Source organism: Coffea arabica, chromosome 2c (genome assembly GCF_036785885.1).
Source record: "Coffea arabica cultivar ET-39 chromosome 2c, Coffea Arabica ET-39 HiFi, whole genome shotgun sequence".
NCBI classification, from domain to species: domain Eukaryota; kingdom Viridiplantae; phylum Streptophyta; class Magnoliopsida; order Gentianales; family Rubiaceae; genus Coffea; species Coffea arabica.
The window spans coordinates 4697192-4717572 of NC_092312.1; the positions used below are offsets into that span (position 1 = coordinate 4697192).

At 39.8% G+C, this 20381-nt stretch overlaps 4 protein-coding genes across 17 annotated transcripts; 1 reads left to right on the forward strand and 3 right to left on the reverse strand.

Annotated features, from left to right (window-relative positions):
• Window positions 1–1322: 1322 nt before the first annotated feature.
• LOC113725309 (sister chromatid cohesion 1 protein 1) lies at window positions 1323–8076 on the reverse strand. 11 transcript variants are annotated; one of them, XM_072073756.1, is made up of 20 exons: window positions 7919–8076; window positions 7190–7258; window positions 7011–7069; window positions 6859–6903; window positions 6733–6752; window positions 6523–6599; window positions 5804–5921; window positions 4884–4956; window positions 4695–4773; window positions 4418–4530; window positions 3562–3635; window positions 3305–3457; window positions 3017–3185; window positions 2864–2946; window positions 2577–2784; window positions 2405–2483; window positions 2145–2278; window positions 1955–2042; window positions 1737–1849; window positions 1323–1632 (listed from the first exon to the last, which is right to left on the reverse strand). In XM_072073756.1, the coding sequence occupies exons 1-20, from the start codon at window positions 8074–8076 to the stop codon at window positions 1550–1552; spliced, it is 1995 nt and encodes a 664-aa protein (XP_071929857.1). In that variant the 3' UTR covers window positions 1323–1549. The 11 variants fall into 11 exon arrangements, with proteins under 11 accessions (XP_071929857.1, XP_071929855.1, XP_071929861.1 ...); XM_072073754.1 differs by having other exon boundaries at window positions 1323–1653; XM_072073760.1 differs by lacking the exon at window positions 7919–8076 and adding an exon at window positions 7482–7710.
• A 48-nt stretch (window positions 8077–8124) lies between these two features.
• LOC113725312 (protein VAPYRIN-LIKE-like) lies at window positions 8125–10125 on the forward strand. Its single transcript, XM_027248425.2, has 2 exons — window positions 8125–9312; window positions 9478–10125. The coding sequence occupies exons 1-2, from the start codon at window positions 8125–8127 to the stop codon at window positions 9916–9918; spliced, it is 1629 nt and encodes a 542-aa protein (XP_027104226.1). The 3' UTR covers window positions 9919–10125.
• Window positions 10126–11270: 1145 nt separating this feature from the next.
• Window positions 11271–13471, reverse strand: LOC113725316 (amino acid transporter AVT6C-like). The gene is made up of 5 exons (XM_027248431.2): window positions 12953–13471; window positions 12561–12704; window positions 12197–12400; window positions 11611–12076; window positions 11271–11478 (listed from the first exon to the last, which is right to left on the reverse strand). The coding sequence occupies exons 1-5, from the start codon at window positions 13329–13331 to the stop codon at window positions 11352–11354; spliced, it is 1320 nt and encodes a 439-aa protein (XP_027104232.1). The 5' UTR covers window positions 13332–13471; the 3' UTR covers window positions 11271–11351.
• A 3072-nt stretch (window positions 13472–16543) lies between these two features.
• LOC113725315 (amino acid transporter AVT6C) lies at window positions 16544–20354 on the reverse strand. 4 transcript variants are annotated; one of them, XM_027248427.2, is made up of 6 exons: window positions 20147–20354; window positions 19462–20052; window positions 18723–18875; window positions 18209–18412; window positions 17172–17637; window positions 16544–17073 (listed from the first exon to the last, which is right to left on the reverse strand). In XM_027248427.2, exons 2-6 carry the CDS (start codon window positions 19865–19867, stop codon window positions 16950–16952), a joined length of 1353 nt encoding a protein of 450 aa, XP_027104228.1. In that variant the 5' UTR covers window positions 19868–20052; window positions 20147–20354; the 3' UTR covers window positions 16544–16949. The 4 variants fall into 4 exon arrangements, with proteins under 4 accessions (XP_027104228.1, XP_027104229.1, XP_027104230.1 ...); XM_027248428.2 differs by having other exon boundaries at window positions 19462–19948; window positions 20147–20285; XM_027248429.2 differs by lacking the exon at window positions 20147–20354 and having other exon boundaries at window positions 16544–16835; window positions 16907–17073; window positions 19462–20138.
• Between the last annotated feature and the right edge of the window lie 27 nt (window positions 20355–20381).

Here is a 20381-nt window from a genome sequence, read left to right on the forward strand (position 1 = left end):
CAGCACAATGACATCCTTGTCTTCATTCCAGAATCACCAACTACCTTCACAGTTTTAGTATTTGATGATAATGGAGTCGAGAAAGTCTTTCCATGGTCTTGCACCTTCAAAGTTTATTCTAATTGTCCTCATTGTACGTAACTTCTGCAACATGCCTTTCTCTATAAACTAAGTTCGCTTTTCTCTTCAAACTCTTCATCGCACATTGTTTCAGTTTTTAATACCATTGAAGCAAACACTACATTCAGGCTCAATATGGCTATATTTCACTGAAATCAAGCATGCAGCAAGTACATTACAAATACCTAGCATCTATTATTGCTGCTCCTTTTTCCCACATAATCAATAATTAATCAGTAACTAATTTCATATAAATGGCCTGTTATGCCATGAAAATCAAATACACTAGCCATTCCACCTTTCTATTTATCAAAATGGTTATTTGATTCTCCGATCAATAAACTTCGGTTAAGAAACATTTCCGTTGACTGTGGAAATAGATTGTTGTATACAAAATCCTTGCTTCGTACCATACATCGCACTTCCATTCTCTTATCCAGAGTTGTCGCGTTAGTTTGTCCAATTTTCATGTTACATACAAAAAATTAAATAAACAATATACAAAGGCTTGAACAACATCAAAATTAATGCTTGTTGTAGCTTTGTAACCAACACAGACAAATCAATCCTCCACAGAATAATAGAAAATTTAGAAGTGTTTACTCATTGTTTAATATTTAAAAACCTCCCATTTACTTCTTCGCACAGTTCGTCCCATGTCTTCACGAAGTAAAATCATACTCGTGAGCTTCAATTTTATTCGACTCAATTGTTTTCTTTTCGTCCTTTTTCTCAACACCATGTTAAATTCAAACATTAATTTACTCGCGTTTTCTTACAACATTGTTTTTTAAAAAACTTAATTGTTTTATACCCAAATAGCTTAAATGCAATACGTCCGATTTATGATATCTTCACTCAAAAATCAGGGCATTTTCTGGGTAACATTTAATTAACACCGTGCATCGCGCGGTGATCCCTCCTAGTAGAATAACAATCATATACCGTTGGCGAAAATGTTAACCAACCTGTCAAGGTCCAGATTTCAAACCCCAACCTTGGTCACTCAGATATCCTGCCCTTGTGCACGTTGGGCCTTTTTGGTTATTTGATTCTCAAATCATCTGGATTGTAAGTAATTTTCAAAAACTCCGGCGTCCATCAAAAAAAAAAACAAAAACACTCCGGCGTCACGAGGGCATGTAGACAATATCAGCATAAGAGGATTTTGAAACAGCTAAAGCTACCCGCGGCTAAAATCATTACCAAGTGTGAGAAATTGGCATTGGAAGTGAAAGACGGCTAAACGTATGCACCTCGTAAAAAAGGTGCATCATCAATAATTACTATTCGTCTCCAATCATAAAAGACATAACTTGAACCGAAAAAGAAAAAGAGTGTGCAGCTCTTGACCGAACACACGTCAAATAATTAGAACTTGCTGATAGCAAAAGTATAATAAACCAGCAAATGGCTTTCTTTAGCTTCCTCACATCTTTGGCCCTCTTGAGATGAGTATATCCCCATATGGCTTCTTCTGCTGAACTCTGATGACGTCTTGGGTAGCTAGAACTGCCAGCAGAATTGCCTCGTCTTATTTTCGAGTAGACAAGATGCGTTACAAATGGAATACGTTTCAAAAGGATGACAAGTAACATGCGATCAATGAAACATACCACAAGTCCGTAAGAAAAGAGCTGCTGCCCTTTTCTTATCCATTCCTCTAGCCAGCTGGTTCAAAGATTCTGCTTCAGAAGATCCTGGTGTTTCAAAATGAGCCTTCAGCTGCCTGTAGACGCCGTGTTCCAAAAGAGAATGAATTACACAAACTATATACTCAAAGTCACGAGTAAAGAGAAGAAGATTATTCAAAAATATGATTGCAAAGTCTTGCATTTGAATCGAACGAGTGATCTGATCATTAGTTTGACCAGCAATTGGATGTTTCTGGGTTTGCGTTGGTCCAGTTTCCACCATAAGTTCTGCAAAGATAGACAGCAACATCATATAACACGCATGCCAAAAACAACGGCTAAAACCACCACAATTAGCCAATTAGGAAGGAACTCTTGATAATTGATCACCATTATCTGGTATAAGACCATTTTCAGATAGTCTAGACAACTTGAAGTTTGGATGCGACGAGTTCTCCTCTGCCACCGGTTCAAGGCCATAAACTCTGTGCCTAGGTGAAGAGTGTGGTCTTTTCATGTTGGACCTGAACATTTGTTTAGCTATATCAGCCCCTTTTTAGCACAAAATAGTTTGAAGCTGCACTGCATCCCAAACATTTTGTGCTTTTATCTTGCAATTTTAATTTACAGTCTGCCTTAATACTACTGACCTTGCCAAATTGACTTCTGAATCATTTGACAGGAAACCATGACCAGACCCCGAGCTCGGGATCGATCTTACTTCATCACCTGCATATTCCAGTGAAACAACGTCGCGTTTGTCAGGAGTGAAAACAAATCATCCCATAGGCACGAGAAATAAGAACTTGGATGCAAATATACTGGAATCTCCTGGTGTTGCCATCAGGTTGCTCTGACTGAGGGCCCCTATGTAAGCCCCAGAAAATGGCACTTTGGTATTTGCAGTATCAGTTCCTATCTCCTCCATAAGAATTTCAGGTTGCATGCTTATGTCATGATTTGTCCTCTGCTTCTCGATGGAAATTTCCTCAGTTTGAGAGCCAACACCACTATGAAAATCTTCAATGGGCTTCACATTCAAACACTTTGTTAGATGCAATCACATAATTCTTTTCCTAGAAGTTTAATATATAAAAGCAGTGGCTTACATAACCAATTGGATCTCGTTTATGTATTCGCTCTGGTTGAGATGACGATGATGGATCAGGGGGTTGACGTGTCCAAGTCCCACCTGTTTGCAAGAGAATGTTAGGTTCAAGCTTTTGGAGGGAGATCTTACATAATCATGTCAAAAAACCCACCCGAAGCTGAATCATGAGCTGGCTGGGTACATTTTTTCCATAGTTCAAGAAGAGGAGCAGGAAAATGCACTTCTCTGTTCCCATAAGTGAATAATCCATCATGTAGAACGGTAAGAGGAAGTTCCGTGATATTTGCTATCTTCCTTTTGGACATGGCACCTGATCGCTGCTAGAAACATAAAATGCTAATTTTATTTCTAGTAAACTTCAAAAATAGAGAAATCAGGAACCCACTAATTTTAAAATTCCAGTTATTTCCTATTGAAAGGAAGCATTGTGTTTCTTTACACTATTCTTTCTTCTTCTTGAGGTAATATCGGAGGTGTTCTGAAGCCAAGATTGATATACGTGACCAGGGATAATGGTTTGCTCACAGTCCATTGCCATGGCAGCAGGCTGCCTTGCTCTCTTTCGAGTTGGACCTTGCCTTAACTGATCCTGCTGATGTATAAATATATTCACGTCTCAGATTGATAAAATTCATGTTCAGCTTCATCATCTATTATATTCATGAAGCAAATTACACCACTCAAAATGTCAAACACCTGAAGAACTTTCTTGTCTTTAGCAACCTGCTGATTTACTTGGGCCTCAGGATTGTGATCCTGTACTTCATCAGCTGCAAGAAGCTAGTGATCAGTAATACTGAACATCTTGTCTGTTTCTTTTCATCAATATACAATTTAGCATTGGAATTGTTTTCTATTTTCATTCTTAGAACTTCACTTCCTCTCGGCATATATAGTTCTCTATCCGAAGAAAATTTTAAGGATCAAGACAATTGGGTTCTATAATTCTTTAATGTTTAGAATAGACATTTGGTTAGAAAATGTTCTAATTTCAGGAACAACTATGCTACAAACCAATCTATTGAAATCCTTAGCAAATATTGTTATTTTCTAAAAATACTTTCAGTTTTCCTTTCCTTGCTCTTTTTAATTTCAGAATATCTCTTTGAAATGTGCTACAGCCATACCGCTAATTTTTACTCTTGCCCTTGATAGCTATTTCAAGAAATGGAGTCAGGAGACTGCAAGTTCTCCAGTAGCATTGTCAAATGGAATTGAAGATTATTATGTGCAACCGTAGGTAATAGCTGTTTAGGTTACATAATGATTGCAAAATAAAAAAGAAGCCTGTTTAGGTAGCACATTTTCCTGTTACCTATATCAAAATGATTAACTCTAATATAGGGAAAAAAAAAAACCAACAACAACAACATTCTGTCCACTTTCCATGGTGGTACAAGAACCTCAATTTTATACCCTTGAGGATACGTGCAGTTGCAAATGCATTACAAATTAAGATGGAGAAAGAAAAACACGAAGATGAAATGATGAAGTTATTCTGTATGCAGATGCTAGCATTAGAAAGCAAACAGAAGCATTTGCTGTTGCTTACATGGATAGGGTTTGTCTTGAGGAGGTGGAGAAGGTACAAGAGTACTAGGAATAGTAGCATGTTCTGAAGCTGCAAAGTTCAATTGTGTGTCCTCATCTCCTTCAATATCAAACCTGTACTTCCATGCAAGGAAATGAAGAAAAGCAATAATTCAGTGGTGAAGTTATCAAGCAGCCATTGATCAGGCTGAAAACTGCAATATATAAACTCAACTATGGAAGAGGGCATTTTTAATTGAGAACCAAATGAAACAGCTCAACTTGGAACTAAAGTTTACCTTTCAAAGCGGTTATGCATGATTGTGTCCGCCATAGATGGATCATGGCTATCAAATAAAGTGATATCAGCTGGATTAGCTGAGAAAGAAAAGGCCAAACCGACCCACCATTAATTGGAAATTGGACGTCAGTTCAACAGAAAAATGGTTACTATATGCCAACGACAAATTGTAATGGATCAAAGATACCTTGATGGTCATCCTGCGGAAGATCCTCCTCCGGATTTGGATTGATGTAGGAATCATCCATGTTATCCAGCCTCTGCAGACAAAGTTTTAAGAGTTCAGCTCCACATCTGAGCTAGATGAATTACACTAACGCACCACATAATAAAAGTTACTTGCACTTCCTGGTTATGTTTTGTCATTAAAGACAACTCACTTCACATATCCGAACAAGATAAGCGATGGTTAATCAGGCTGGACATTAGCCCCTCCAAACAGAAAACTGAATGATGGGATGTGGATTTGTTAAAAGGAAGGAGAACAATGAAGCTTTTCTTGGTCCACAAAATTACAATTGCTGGTCTTTTAGGGGTACAAACTAAAAGAGGAAGAACAACAAAAAAATTCAAACACAAAGAGCAAATGGAAGGATATTAATACAATCTTCCAGGACAGTCTAACTAGCAAACTACTAACACTGCCTCAGGAATTCATAAATGACTTCAAACAAGCAGTAAAAAGGAAAAAGAATCATGCAGCTGGATTAACAGTTTCTGAAAAGAAACAAAAACTACAGTTATTATATAATTCCAGTATCTTGACCGCCAAGCTTTATAATGGACTAGAGTTGGAAATCATAAAGCTGCTAAACAGGCTAGCATTTTGCTAATGCCTAACTAGGTGTACGTAAATGATAGATACTGTATTTCTCAACTTCACCCATTTCTATTCCAAGGATTGCATAAAATGTTGGTGAAGGCATGTCCATCCAATCTCCACATAATTCGTGTTGATAACTTCACTAGAGAATTTTATCAACGTATAGTCTGCTAATATTTTTTTCCCCTAAATTGAAACAATTAACTTAAATTCCAGATATAGAAGCATAAACAAATTCCCAAAAAAACTCAATGAGGTCTGTAATGCTTTAATCTGTGCTCTACCATTGAAAAATAGGCAGTTTGTGTAAACCCCATTGTTGTGGGCACATTAGAATGTTGAAGAGTTTCCATTTCTTCAATATCCTCCTCCCTAATTGCTGGTAGAGTAATGGATTCATATCTGCACATATCAACCAAATCACTAAAGATCAGACCAAAAGAAAGGAGGAGGAGCAGATAAACAGGGAAGTGTAGCCTGCCAATTTCAGCTATGCATCTGCTAAAGTGTCCCATCCAAACGTTTTTTAACAAATTAATATTAAACTGTGCTTTTCTGTTAAGCTTCGTTTGGATTGAGGAGTTCGATGAAAGATTTGAAATCCATCCACATCAATCTAGTTGCCTGAATTGATTAAAAGGCAGTTGCATTTGTAACTCACCAATTATCAAATATTATACACACTACGATAATTGGTCATTTACAAATTCAAGTACCTCCTAAGTAATATAAACAACTACAGGGATTTGAGAGGATTTCACATCATTCATCAAATCCCTTGATCCAAATGCAGCCTTGTTGTATTTTGCAAATCAAATTTTGTTCGAGAGCTCTCGTTCATGTAGAATCACTACGCACTAGAATTAGTTAACCGATCAGAAGTAAAAGGTTTCCTGTAAAACGAGACATTAATTCTTATAGACGCTGGAGAAATGAACTCCTCTGAGCAAATGCTTTAATTACTGATGTATGGGAGACAATGACAGACAGAAATGGTGCTAACTTGGCTTGAGCTTTGCCCTTAGGCAATACGGTTGGATCTGACACTAATTGAACTTTCCAAGCTTGGTTTAACTCCACCTGAGAAAAATATCCAGATTACCGGAAAAACACCTATTTAGACAAACATAAATAACACAACGGCAGTGAATACGATGGAGCTATAATATCATAGTTTAAATTCGTAACAAGCAGTGGAGGATTGCTACTTTACCAGGAGACGATTTACATCATCTGCAACTCAAACCAAAAACAACAGAGAAAACATGAATCTCTGTTCTCGTAAAGAGGAGGAAAGAAAAGAGTTTATGAAAAATATAATCGACTACAGAGATTTTACCGTAGAGGAGTTTCACTTTGCGTTCGTAGACGATGACGACTCCACCTGAGAAAATCGATCAACACAGAACAAGGCTCTGTTGTTAAGGCTGAAATTTGAAAACAGAGCTCGAGAAAGTGAAGCCAGTCTAATATTCAGGTAAGTTCATCTACCCATGAGAATACTGGAGAGTCTGAGAGCCATTGGAACCGATGGATTCAAAATCTCTTCGCTGCATTTGATAAAAAAAAATTTTAAAAATAAAATGCACATAATCAGCTACTAGTAATAAGATTAAAATCAATCGAGTGGAAGAACACTAAGTAGGAAGTGGGAGAAATAAGAGAGTAACCAGATTTTGATAATGTCGAGCTTGTCCAGTTTTTTACGGGTAATCTTCTCTTTGGTCGTAGCCGCCATCCTTCAAATCAAAGCAGGAAAAACGGAGGAAACGAGATTAAGATAATCCATGGACATGAATTCACTGATATAAGTGGAAGTCCAAATAAACGCCAAAACAGAGTGTAAATAAGGAACGCAGGACTGCGTAACATATGTGGAAATTTGCGAATTACGCAAAGCATAATTTCATGATTGACATTAAGCAGTAGAATGAAGAGAAAGACGAAGTTGAAATACTGTACCATATTTGGCCGAGCGGAGCTTTGCGAGCAAGGAGCTGCCTAGAGTAAAACATTTTTGCTCCACTGCTTAAACCTTTTTTATTTTTTTTGTTAAATATAAATTCACAGAACTTGAGAAGAGTTTTAAAACTGAGCTTTCGTATATATAGTTGAAGGAAGATTGCTTGGTGAGAAGATTACTCAAATCTGCGGGCGTATGTTTTGTGTGTGTGTGTGTGTGTGGAGAGAGAGAGAGAGAGAGAGATCATGTCATGTGGAATGCAACGCCATGCAAAAAGAAATCCACTCTCATATCATTAACGGAATTTCGCGCCAAAGGCATCAAAAAAGAGACTCACTGCAAATATACAGCATTGCAATTTGCATTGCATCCATGTGATTTGAGGAGATCTTATTAGTATTGAGTATATCGAATCACCTTTACAAGTGTTAGTTACCCTATATGATCTTCTTCAATTTCTACACCACAGCATATTTTTTCCGTCCGTCTTGAGTGTTCTGGATTTGCCGAATTTGAGCGCCAACGTACGCCGATGCGAAGAAGGAATGCTCCTCCGAGGGATAGGGTTACTCTTGAAAACAAGCAAGGTTTCATACCACCTGCCTTCCTGCCTCACACGTGTCCCCTCTTTTTAATTGTTTAATGTACAAGCAAGTGTCCACTTCACTCTCATCAGTTTTCTCCCCTGTAAATTCAGCCCTTTTTTTTGCCTCCATTGGATTTAAATCCAAGACATCACCACCCTCAGACACCAGCAAAGATTCAGATTACGACCAAAGAAATTGTAATCGCACCACTACTAGCGACAAGAACAATTCAAGCATTTGTTCATTAGTTGAGGGAGGACCGGAGGGGCTCAGGATGGAGAAATTCGTTGAGGTATCGGACCAAGAAATTCGCATAGATTTTGCTCTGGGCTGCAAATGCCGAGTCAATCTCACTCTCACCTCACTCATTCCCACCGCCCCCGTGGCCTTCAAGGTCCAGACCTCCGCTCCCCACAAGTTCCTCGTCAACCCACCCGCTGGACTCCTCCCTCCCTTAGCCACCGCTCCCTTACAAATCATCCTCAAGCCCCAATCCCTCCTCCCTCCCACCTTCCCCCGTTCTCCTTCCGACCGTTTCCTCATCAAGACCGCCCTTGCACCTGAACTCACTCCCGATTCAACTCACCCCGACTTCCTTACCTCCTGGTTCAACTCCGTCCCCCACCGCCCCACTCACGACCTCAAGCTCAAGGTTGCTTTTGTGGGCCCGTTGCTTCTCCACCATGCCACCGGCATCGGAGATATCGAGGCCGTCAGGAGCATTATCAAGCGCCAAAGGTCTGTTGTTGCTGATCTCTCAACTCGGGATGCTGAGTCCTTGTATCGAGCCGCCACTCAGGCCAGGGAAAACTCGGATGAAATGGTTAGTCTGCTCGTGGAAGCTGGGCTGAAGGTTGGCGCCCGTGCGGGCTTGGATGACGCGAGGTTGGCGTCGAAGGGGTGGACGGAGTTACACGTGGCTGCGGCCTTTGATCGGACGGACCAGGTTGAGAGGATTGTGAGAATGAAGGACCTTGGTTCGCTGGATGGTAGAGATAAGGAGGGAAGGACGCCGCTGCATTTGGCGGCAAGCAGGGGACACTTGGGCTGCGCCAAGCTGTTATTAGGTGCAGGGGCGAGCGTGGACGCGAGATGCAGAGACGGTCGGACGGCTTTGTTTAGGGCCGCGGCGAATGGACATCGTCAGATGGTGGACATGTTAATTGAGATGCAAGCCAACCCAAATATAGCAGAAAAAGATCTGGGCCGTTCAGCTATTGATGTTGCACGAGATAAAGGACACGTAAGCGATGAATTGTCTACAGTCTACCACTTCATTTTGCAGGGGCACAGCCATTGATGCTTTTTTTTTTTTTTTTCCCTCTTGCTTCCTTTGTTACTAAAATTGTAGCACGATATAAAGTCCGAAGTCCCAACTCATAATATGATGAATTTGCTGAAAATGCAGTTTGAGGTAGCGAGAGTGCTTGAGCGAGGCGAAGCAGTGCTCCATGCTGCGAGACGTGGAGAATTGAAGCTGCTTGAGTCACTGCTAGAGACGGGTGCATCCATGAACTTCTGTGATCAGTATGGTTTGACGGCAATACATATGGCTGCTATCAAAGGGCACAAAGATGCAGTTATGACACTGGTTGAATTTGGGGCTGAGTTGGAATGCCAGGATGCTGAAGGCCACACCCCGTTGCATTTGGCTGTTGAAGGTGGATGCTTCGAGACCGTGGAGGTGCTGATTAATCGAGGAGCCAATGTTAATGCCAAGAGCAAGAAAGGTGCTACTCCTCTTTACATTTCAAGAATGATGGGGTATGAAGATGTATCACGCCTTCTCAGTGACAAAGGGGCTGCTTCTCCGGTTTCCTCAGCTTCACCCTCTTCCGTACTGTTTTGACAATGTAGCTGTGCGATGGTGCCATTGATTGTCTTGATTCTGTGTCGGATGCTCAATCTCTCTAGTTTTATCTCCCACACTTGCTAAAAATCATGAGTAAGCGTATGCAGATTGCAGAGCCTCCTCCCTTTGTAGGATATTAACTTACCTGCCTTGAATCTTACTGCTTACTATCATTTCAAAATGCCTATTCATCGTTCTACGCAATTTTGTGAGATCAACGAGGTAGCATGATACTGATAATAGCCATAAATATGTTCCTCCCCCCCCCCCCCCCGCCCCAAAAAACCCCTCCCACTGCAAGTTAGCTATTAGGATATAAGTATATGGGCAAATTACGTATTACCTCCTGTGATTTTACAGAATGCTAGATGACCCCCTTACAATTTTAAAATAACCACATAACCCACTTGTGGCTTTATGTAAAGTTAAAAATAGACGGAATGCATAATCGGTTAAGGCATTCGAGGTTTAAAAGCACATGTGATAAAATTTTGACATTCATGCAACTCGCTTATGATTTATATAAATATCTACTTTACTGTCTCTCTACACTTTATACAAGATGGTTAAACCATCCATTAATTTAGCATTTAAGTAAGAGTATTGTTGATATTTCAATTAACGATGTTACATAGATATTTTTGGTCAAATTTCAACTTTATATAAAACTATAAGGGGTGACGTGGACATTTTAAAACGTTAGGGGATAATGTAACAATAGATGAAATCACCTCAGATTACACATGTAATTTACCCAAGGTATGTTGAAGAAGCTGAGACAGAAATATACTACTACTTGAATTAGATAAGCAGATTGAAGGAGAAGAGAGAGGCTAGTACTTGGTTTTAATTCGTTATCTTGATCTAAGTAGTGTCGATCTTTTGGCTGAGACGGAACATTGGTGGCTTCCTATCAGAAGATGAAAAGGTACTTGGTAAAATGCTATGCTGTGTCGAATATTACGCTGCTATCTTTGAACTGTTGGTTTAAGCTGGTAGTTGTAGATTTATCATTATTCATTCAAGCCAGCTTTAAAGGTGATTGTGCCTTTAGAATCTTAGTAGAACCTCTTGTAATTTGTAAAGGCTTGGATGGTTTGTTCCGTAACGGTGTCCTAGCTTCTGGACGAACTTACAGTAGCAAATAGAGTCGAGAAGATCTGGAGAGTGGAAGCATCCTTATTCTTATGTCCATCAATCAACCGAAGGATACTAATATTGCACTAGTGCTAATCTCAAGTTAAAAAGTGTGCTGTGTTAGTAATAATTGATTCAAGAAGTCAGCGAAGTGTTAGTGAGTCATGTTCTCAGCGCTCAGGTTGAAAGCTCTTGAACAAAAGTCCACCTGATAGAAAACAATACAACCCACATTTGCTATTATACAGGAAAACATACAACTCAACCACAACGAAGCTGAAAAAGAGAAAGACCTATGACTTGTTTCCAACTAACTTGTATATATTCGTAGAAATAGCTATGATGCTTGTCACAACAGCTAGAATGACCATTGCTGCTGCTATTATCCTGTCCCTTCTTGTTGAAATGCCGTGGATATCTCTGCCAAAGGGAGAAAAAAAAAACAAATGGTTCAATTTAACAGCGAAATCAGAAACCAAGAAAACAAGGGCAATTTCTGTTAATCTTTTGTTTTTTCCCCTTACTATCAGCATAAGGTGGGTTCGGCAATACCTTAAAGCAATTACGCCTGGGAAGATGAAGGCAAGGCAGACAGCAGAAGTTGATCCCATGAACTGAAAGAAGTACCATATACTGGGAATGGCTATTGCTGCAACGTAGGAGAAGCCTAACAAGACTAGAGTAAGAATGACAAATCTCTTGTTATCTGTTGCCAAAACAGCCCTCTTAGGGAACAGAAGTTCATCGATGTTGGCCCTCAAAGAGAAGTTGACAAGTGGAAACACCAGCATCAAATGGAGTGCATAGCTCAGTCTAACTATGTCATTGAGTAATGAGCTAATCGTTGAACCAGAACCTTGATCAAAATTCACCAGTATGTCATCCATGACCGAATCCCCGAAAAGGAGGTACCCGAAAATGCCAATGGTGAAGTAGAGAGCACCACAGAGTACTAATGAGATTCTGACGGCCGAGATCATAGCAGCAGGTTTACCAAGCTCAACTCCAATAGGATGAACTACCAAGCCATTCACCAACAAAATTTGTTCGAATATTAGACAGAGTGGACAAGCACATTGTTAAACTTTTTGTGAAATGCCACAAAAAAGTCAAGCACTTGAAGCATACTTGTTCTTACCATTGAAGTGAAATGTAAAGGCTGTAATAATAACAGGACAAGCTGTGAAAAGGTTGAAGAAGGACGCTCCATTATCAAGCTCTGGTACTATCCTTATACTCCTAGTTTCTCCACGCGAAAGTGCATATATTGCCATCACTGAGCATATTCCAACGAATACAACTGCTAGAAATACTGCTACTGCTGAACTAAGCCATAAAGATTCTGCAATCAAAAGCCAAGTGAAACAGACACTAATTCATAAGCAATATGCAATCATGTCTCATACCGTGTAAAAGATCATTGTCGATAGTGTTACACTTTGCATGAACATGTTAAGAAGTAAAGGAACGGCTCAGAAGAAGACTTGGTGGTTATCACTCACCTACTCTGCGATACAAGACTAGCGGTAGCATGACAAACAAAACTATGAAGAGGATTGCAACCGCACGCTCATTCCACCAGTGGACGCCAAACCATTCTTGTAAAACACCCAAGTGCTCTGCCCCTTTCCCAGAGAGGACATCTCCTAATAAACATTGTAGAAGCGGTAAACAACCACTTAATTGCAATAATGTAAACGATCCCGACAAAATCATGCACAGATAGCACCAGAGTCACTTTTACGAGGTTGATAACCATCACTTAATACTACGTCATCAACCCCGTCCGATTACTAGTAGGTAATCAGAACTTGGACACAAGAAAACATGCTGAGCTTATTTTAGCAGGTAGACTTGCAGTATATGGTTAACTTAAAACCAAGATGTTGCTTACCGATGATTATTAGATAAATGATCAAGCAACCAAGATTGGTGAGCATGACACAAATTTGAACCGCCACGGAACCAACCCGACCAAAAGATTCATACATTAATCCGGCATACGTCCTGGACTCGCCGTTGTACGTAAACCTTAGCAAGAACTCGACCGATATATCTACTATCACGCCGATCACCACTATCATCACAAAAGCTGGAACAACGCCTAAGACTTTAAGGGTCGCAGGGATGGACATAATCCCTGCACCAATAATACTCGTGGAGACATTGAACACAGCACCAGGAATCGATGGTCCTTTCTCCGGTGGCGAGTCGAGGTCCGGCAACAGAGGAACGCGTGCTCCGGCGTCATCCTTTACTGCCGGAGCCATCATCCCTCGCTGGAAGTTGGCTGGGACTCGGGCTTTGGATATGCTTTATATTTGCGCCTGATGTTTGTCAGCTGTTGCTCTTTGCCTCTTTCTTGCCTTCTACTTCATGAATGTTTCAAAATTTATGGACCAGTTCGTGCATTGACCAACGTGGCCTCTCTAAAGCAGCAGAGTCAAATTTTCGGCAGGTGGGTGAAACGATATTATATTGCAGAAATTCTTTTCTTTGGACATGAGATGAAATTCGAATTGTCTTATGTTGCACCGAAAGGGGAAAAAGAAATTATTGTTGTTGGCTATCACCATTTCCCCCCTAGAGGCAAGGAAATCAAGGGTAAAGAGGGAATTTAGTGGTAAAAATTGTGTAGCATGGGCGGCTGGGATGGTGGGACGTGAGTACTTGTGGTTCTGGCTGGCAGGAAAAGTGTACATGGACGTGGAAATAGAGAGTTGAATTAAGAATATGACAATGTATGTGGTCGGAATTGTGGGTGATATAAGGTTGTCTGAGTCCTGTACATGATAATTATTATTAAGATTAATCGCACTTTATCCCCTTTAAGTATAAGTCGTTTCTCACTTTAGCCCCCAACATTTATTTTTCCTTAGTTTATCCCCTCGGTCAGCAATTGCACCGTTAAAAACTTCAAGATTTCGAAATTGCCATACGAAAAGGGCTGTTAGTTTTAGCTGACAAAAATGCCCCTCAATGGTGTCTGATGCTTTTAGCCTACTTTTTCCCTCAAAGAGCCGTTGGTTGGGGTTCTATAAAAGGTGGTATTTTGCAGCCAATTTTTCTCATACATTTTAGCAGATTCCAAAGTTCCTAAAATTTCTCTTTGTCAACCAAAAGCATCATAAAATGTCACAAAGTGCTTCAAATAATGTTGAAAGATCAGCCCAAAAAATGTGTGGATGTGGTAAAGAGGCACCATTGTGCACCCCTTTGACACTTGAAAATCCGGGAAGAAGAGTTTACGACTGCTCAAATTACAACGTAAAAATTTTTCATTAATAATTTGTTAATATTGTCTTTAATTTGGCTCTATACCTGAATAAGTTAGAAAGAGTTTAAACAACTATTTTTTTTTATGTATAACCGACATGCATGTGGGCACTTTCATGGATAGTTCCTGAAGTTTGTAGCAAAACAAAAGAAGTAAGTGCAGTGTTGCAATCTAGATTGGTGGAGCAAAAGGAGAAACTAATGTACTTGCAAAGGGAGCATGAAAAATTGGCAAATGAGCATGAAAAAATTGAAAAACAGATATGAAGCCTTAGAAACAGGGATGTTGCTGTAATATGTTTATTAGTCAAAGAAGAGGTGTGGAAAGGTGGGAGAATAGGAGGTATAAGTGATTATGGCCACAAACGGAAGGGAAAATGTGTTGGATGGGCACGTGTAAAGGTCTTTTGTGATCTAGAACCTGAAGACCTGTTGGGCGTTGCAGTTAAGCAGAAAGGGGATAGGAAAAGTTGAGGGGATTCCAACCGTAAATGTGAAATGTGGGGCTCTTTTATTCAACAACGGATTTATTTTTATATTATCCGATAAATAAATTAGAATTTAAGGAAAATGGGCACTGTGTGAGTATAATGAATGAAAGTCATAAAGAACTGGTATTTTATTCAACAACGGGTTTAAATTTATTTTTAACTAACAAGTAAATTTCTATTTAAGGCACCTTGGGTACTGTGTGAGCATAATGGACGAAAGGCATAAAGTGCTGGTCTTTTATTCAACAACGGATTTATTTTTATTTTATTCGATAAATAAATTTCTATTTAAGGCACCTTGGGTACTATGTTGTTGTAATGGAGGAAAGTCATAAAGAACTTGTTTTTTATTCAACAACGAGTTAATTTTTATTATATCCAATAACTAAATTTTTGTTTAAGAAAAATGGGTACTTTATTCTTATAATGGACGAAAGCTTTGAAAAGCGAGACTCTTTTATTCAACAACGAGTTTATTTTTATGTTATCCGACAAATAAATTAGTATTTAAGGAAAATGGGTACTCTGTGAGTATAATGGACGAAAGTCATAAAGAGTTGGTTTTTTATTCAACAATGGATATATAAAGAACTGGTCTTTTTTTTTTTTTTCCCGTGCCAGATGGAGGGAAATTTCCCTCTATTATTCCAGGGTAATTTTGGAAACTTGCATTTCATAAACCGGCATCTATGGGTATTTTGGGTTGTTCAGTATTTTCATAAGGATATTATTGTCTTTTCAATATTTCGTTTATGTCAATTAGAGTTGACTATTAGTTTTTGGGGTAGACTGAGGAAAAACAAACGTTGAGGGGTAAGGTGAGAAACAGCCTATACTTGAAGGGGATAAAGTGCGATTAACCCTTATTATTATTATTGTCTGCCTGTCATTCATCAAAAAGTGCTGTCGGATTATCTACGATGCGGATCCCTTTCAGGGTTACGTAGGCCTGTAGAATTTTCAGCCGACGACAAATCTTTGGTGGACGAGGGGTCCCGACGGATGGAGCAACCAGCAATTGCTACTAATGATTATAGCATATCGTATGCACGGCCCAATAAAAATATAAAATACTACACCGTGGGTTGTTGATAATTAGCCGCAGCCAAACCGCGGGTTGTTGGCTAGGCGATGGATCAAGAAGAGAAGAGTTACTACAAAGTATGCTGGCTTGTTGTGTAGGCAATTAATGCAAATATCAGAATCAATCGCTGCCAGGGACCTCCATCGCGTCATGTTCAAATCATTTCCAACCCTCTTTCAAGAATGGAAAACCCTTGATTTGAGACTTTGAATGCATTGAACTCGTCCATGGAGAGGTTGCCTGCTTTGACTATTTTATTTTTCTGATCTTTTTCAACTGAGACAAACTAGTGTTACCAGGTTTTCCATACACATTTAAGTCGTGCGTTTCCTTGAATGGATTGATCATGCCAAAAGCACTTTTTTGCTTGTAGTAAAGAATTAAGGCATAGTCTACTAACAGCCTTTTTTTTTTTTTTTTTTCTCTTTTTTGAAAGGGATACAGCTTTTTTTAAAAGAAAAAAAAATTTATTCCTGTCAGGGGAAGGAGAGCGTAGTTTTATCTATATGTTGATCATGATTCAATCTCTTGGGATCCAACAGGACCACCGCCTATTAATTAATTAGGTTTCAAAAAAAGAGGGAAGCTGGAGGGAGCTCAAGGCACCAAAACTACAAGTGCAGGAAATCCAACCTAAGAGCAAATGCAGGGCTTTCCAGGTGCTTCATTTCTGTATTAAAATTCTCCTTCACCATCTATCATAACATTTTCCAGGAATGCTGACACACGATTCCTTTTTTTTTTTTTAATAACACTTTATGGACACACTTGTTGCTCAGTTCACAGTGAGTAACAAGAAGTCAATAAAAGAAACATCTTGCGAGTGACGGAGATTCTCAAGTCAATGCCTGAAAAATCTCACGGTTAACCTGTGAATTAACCGCGGCGGCGACCTCTAGGAGGCCCTTTACCCATTTCCCCTGCCTCTGGAAAAGCCAAAGCGGAGAGAGTCAAAGGCAGTATAAAGGAGTGTTATTGTCTCAGGATGTATGATTACCTCCGCATTCTCATCACTTTCCTCCATTCTGCCACGTCACTTGTCATTTCTTTCCAAAGTAGTTGTATATATTAGAGGAAATGGCAATCAAACTAGTCCCTGCCGCAAGGACGATCACCAGTGTGGCCAGAATCCTATCACGGCATGTGGATATGCAATGAACATCCCTGCAGGAAATTTGCAAAAAACGAATACTCCACAAGGTGAGAAGCACATTCATTACATTTAGATTAAACAGAGAGAGAGAGACAACAGAATTTCATACCTAAGAATAAGCGAGCTTGGGAAAATGAACATGAGGCACACGACTGTGGTTGTTCCCATAAACTGGAAGAAGTACCATATATTTGGGATGGCCACAGCAGCCACATAAGTAAATGCAAGCAGAACGCAGGTCAGAGATAAAAATCTGATAGAATCTGTCGCCAACAAAGGTCTCTTTGAAAAGAGAAGTTCGTCCACATTAGCTCTCAAGGAAAAGTTCATCACAGGAAAAACCAGCATGAGGTGAATTGCATAACTCAACCGAATAGTGTCATTGAGTAATTTACCAATGACGGAATCCGAAACAGCATCAAAGTTGACGAGCATGTCGGCCATGATTGAGTCGCCAAATAGTACGTAACCGAAGAAGCCAACCGCAAAGTAAATGGCGATACAGAGTACCAGAGAAATCCGAACTGCCAAGCTCATTTGAGAAGGTCTTCCCAGCTCTGCTCTTATGGGATGAACTGCAGAATTGAGGAGCCCAGAGAATAATAGTACATTTAACAGAAGCCGGTCGTAATTGGCATTAGTCAATCAGCGAAAATACCTAAGAAGGATTACATTGGCAGCTTTCCAATGAAAGACTAGAAAGTAAATGTGCTCAAACTAAAAGTATAGGAACACGCGTGGATTGCAGGATCTCAAAGCTGTCAGAATACAAATAATTTAGCTTAACACATTTGCTTTCACTTATAAAACCAGGGTAGCAACTTAAGCTATCCACAATTAAAAAAAAAGAAGCTCTAAGCAAGACTTGAGTGAACGGCTTCAAGGATGCAGACAATATGACATAGAGCCAGCATTGTGGGAATTTAGTAGTTCAATTCCTAATCATTATTTAATGCTTTTCCACTTATCTTTTGCTGGCACTGTCACATGGAAAATTAAGTATAATGACGCAGAAAAAATAGAACAGTATGCCCCCACAAAAGAATAAACTCGCTACTGAGTAGAGCATCAAGGTCCCAGAAAAACATGCTAAATAAAGAAGTAATACTTTGCTAACTATTCAAGACATTCTATATGATCTCTTACCGTTAACATGGCATCCAAAGGCTGTAGCAATGACCGGAATTGTGGTGAAAAGATCAAAGAACGACATCCCATGCGCAAAGTCTGGTACAAGTCTTGCTTTTTGTGTTTTACCTTCCCACATTGCTTGTATGGCCATTCCCGAACAGAGCACAACAAAGAGCACCGCCAGTAGAATAGACGCTGCTGAAGCATACCGCAAAGAGTCTGCGGAGGCAAGCTATAAAAGACTTAGTTATCACAGTGTTATAATGTTTACCAAGTTCCAACAATTTTCAGTTTCTTATTTAGCCCCGAAAATCATCAAATAACATCACAAATCCCTTTAAAAGTCAGATTTCTGATATCTAAGGGTGATCAAATCCCTATGCCAAAGAAAACGAAGAATGATATAAGATGTCCCTCAAATCAAGTTTTTGTTGCACATGCACTTAATTCTTGAAATTCAATCAGGATAGTAATCACTAGGATCACCACGCGTTGGTGGAAAACACATACTTTAACATTTTCTACTCACCAATTCTCCGTAAAATAACCAATGGAAGCATAATAAAGAGCACGACAAACAAAAGCGCATATGCACGCGAATTCCACCAATGGGTGCCAAACCATTCCTGAAGTACGCCCAAGTGAATTGACCCTCCAGAACAATTTCCTGAGAGCACGTCTCCTGCATACATGAATTTGAATGAGTCCTGAACCACGATGATGAAAAGCATCTCTGTGCAGGTGATGTCACAATCATGTCATATTGATCCAATATCCTATACTTAATTGGACATTGCCAGTTTCAATTCACCTACATAATCACATAGAATTCAAGAGTACACTTCAACTAATTACGAACGTATTGCTCTTTGTTGGCATTTGTCGTTTTTGAACATGTAGGTGGACATCCAGCTGATCCCTCAGTTTCTGGCTCAACCATGGGAGACTAACTGAGCTAACTAACAAAGTAATAAAGCTAGTAAAGGACAAACAAACTGGTGCAAGCATGTACACGGCAAATTGTAACCATCTGTGACTGAAGTAGGCAACTATATCAATTTTACTATCAAATTCAAGCCCCCCAACGCTGGCAATTCCAAACAAAAGAAAGTACATGTCGTAATTGAACTGATAAAATCATATCTTCCTTCTTCTGAGACATAGAGGTGACATACAAAAGATATGCATATTGCAGACCAAACAAAAGTAATCAAAGTCGCTAGATAGGTAGTCCTATGTAAATAATAATCAAACTATCAGAAACGTACCAATAATAATCAAATAAATAATCATGGCACCCAGGTTAGTGACCAAGACACAAACTTGAAGAGCAACAGCTCCAGGCTTGCCAAATGACTCGGCCATCAGAGCACCATAAGAATCCAACTCTCCCGTATGACGGGTGTACTTCAACAAGAATTCCACCGTGACCTCAACAAAGAAAGCAACAATCAAGATTACTGCGAAACTGGGGATTATCCCCAGAACCTTAAAAGTTGCCGGAATAGACATGATCCCTGCACCAACCATGCTGGTTGACACATTAAAAATGGCACTATACATTGATGCCCCCTCTGATATTCCCACCCCGTCTGACTGAACCGCCACCTCCGGTAAAAGAGGAACACTTGCTCCGGCATCTCTCTGCTGTTGTTGTTGTTGCTGTTGTTTCATTGTTCCTTCGTCCTCCGGAACAAAAGTCTGGCATGTCACGCCCTCAGCCTCAGAGTACTACGGGCTTATTAATATACATACCTGTAGAAAGAGGTGAAATTTCAGCAGCAGTCGCAGCTGAAAAAGAAAGCGACAACCGCCCCCAACAAACTCCACGAGGTGGGCCGTTCGCTCTGCACAAAAAACTGGGGGAGACGAGGGGTCAAAAATCATTCGGGGTTTCATGAATCATGGGGCAGAACAGACTGTTAAATCGACAAATACTTGCATCAGGCGGACCTGGGATTACTCCACCTACATACAATGCAACGCGAGATGGCAGTAGAAAAGTTGATGACGATTTAATGGGCGTTATCAATTATGAAATCAGATAAGGACGTAGATAGGATGCCCAGAAACCATTTAGGGACATTTTTGGATCTGACTTTTGTGGTTTGTAACATGGTTGCATTGCAGCAGAGTCGCCAATCCTAGTCCTGAATGTTGTGCTACTAGATTTATTGCCTGTCCATTT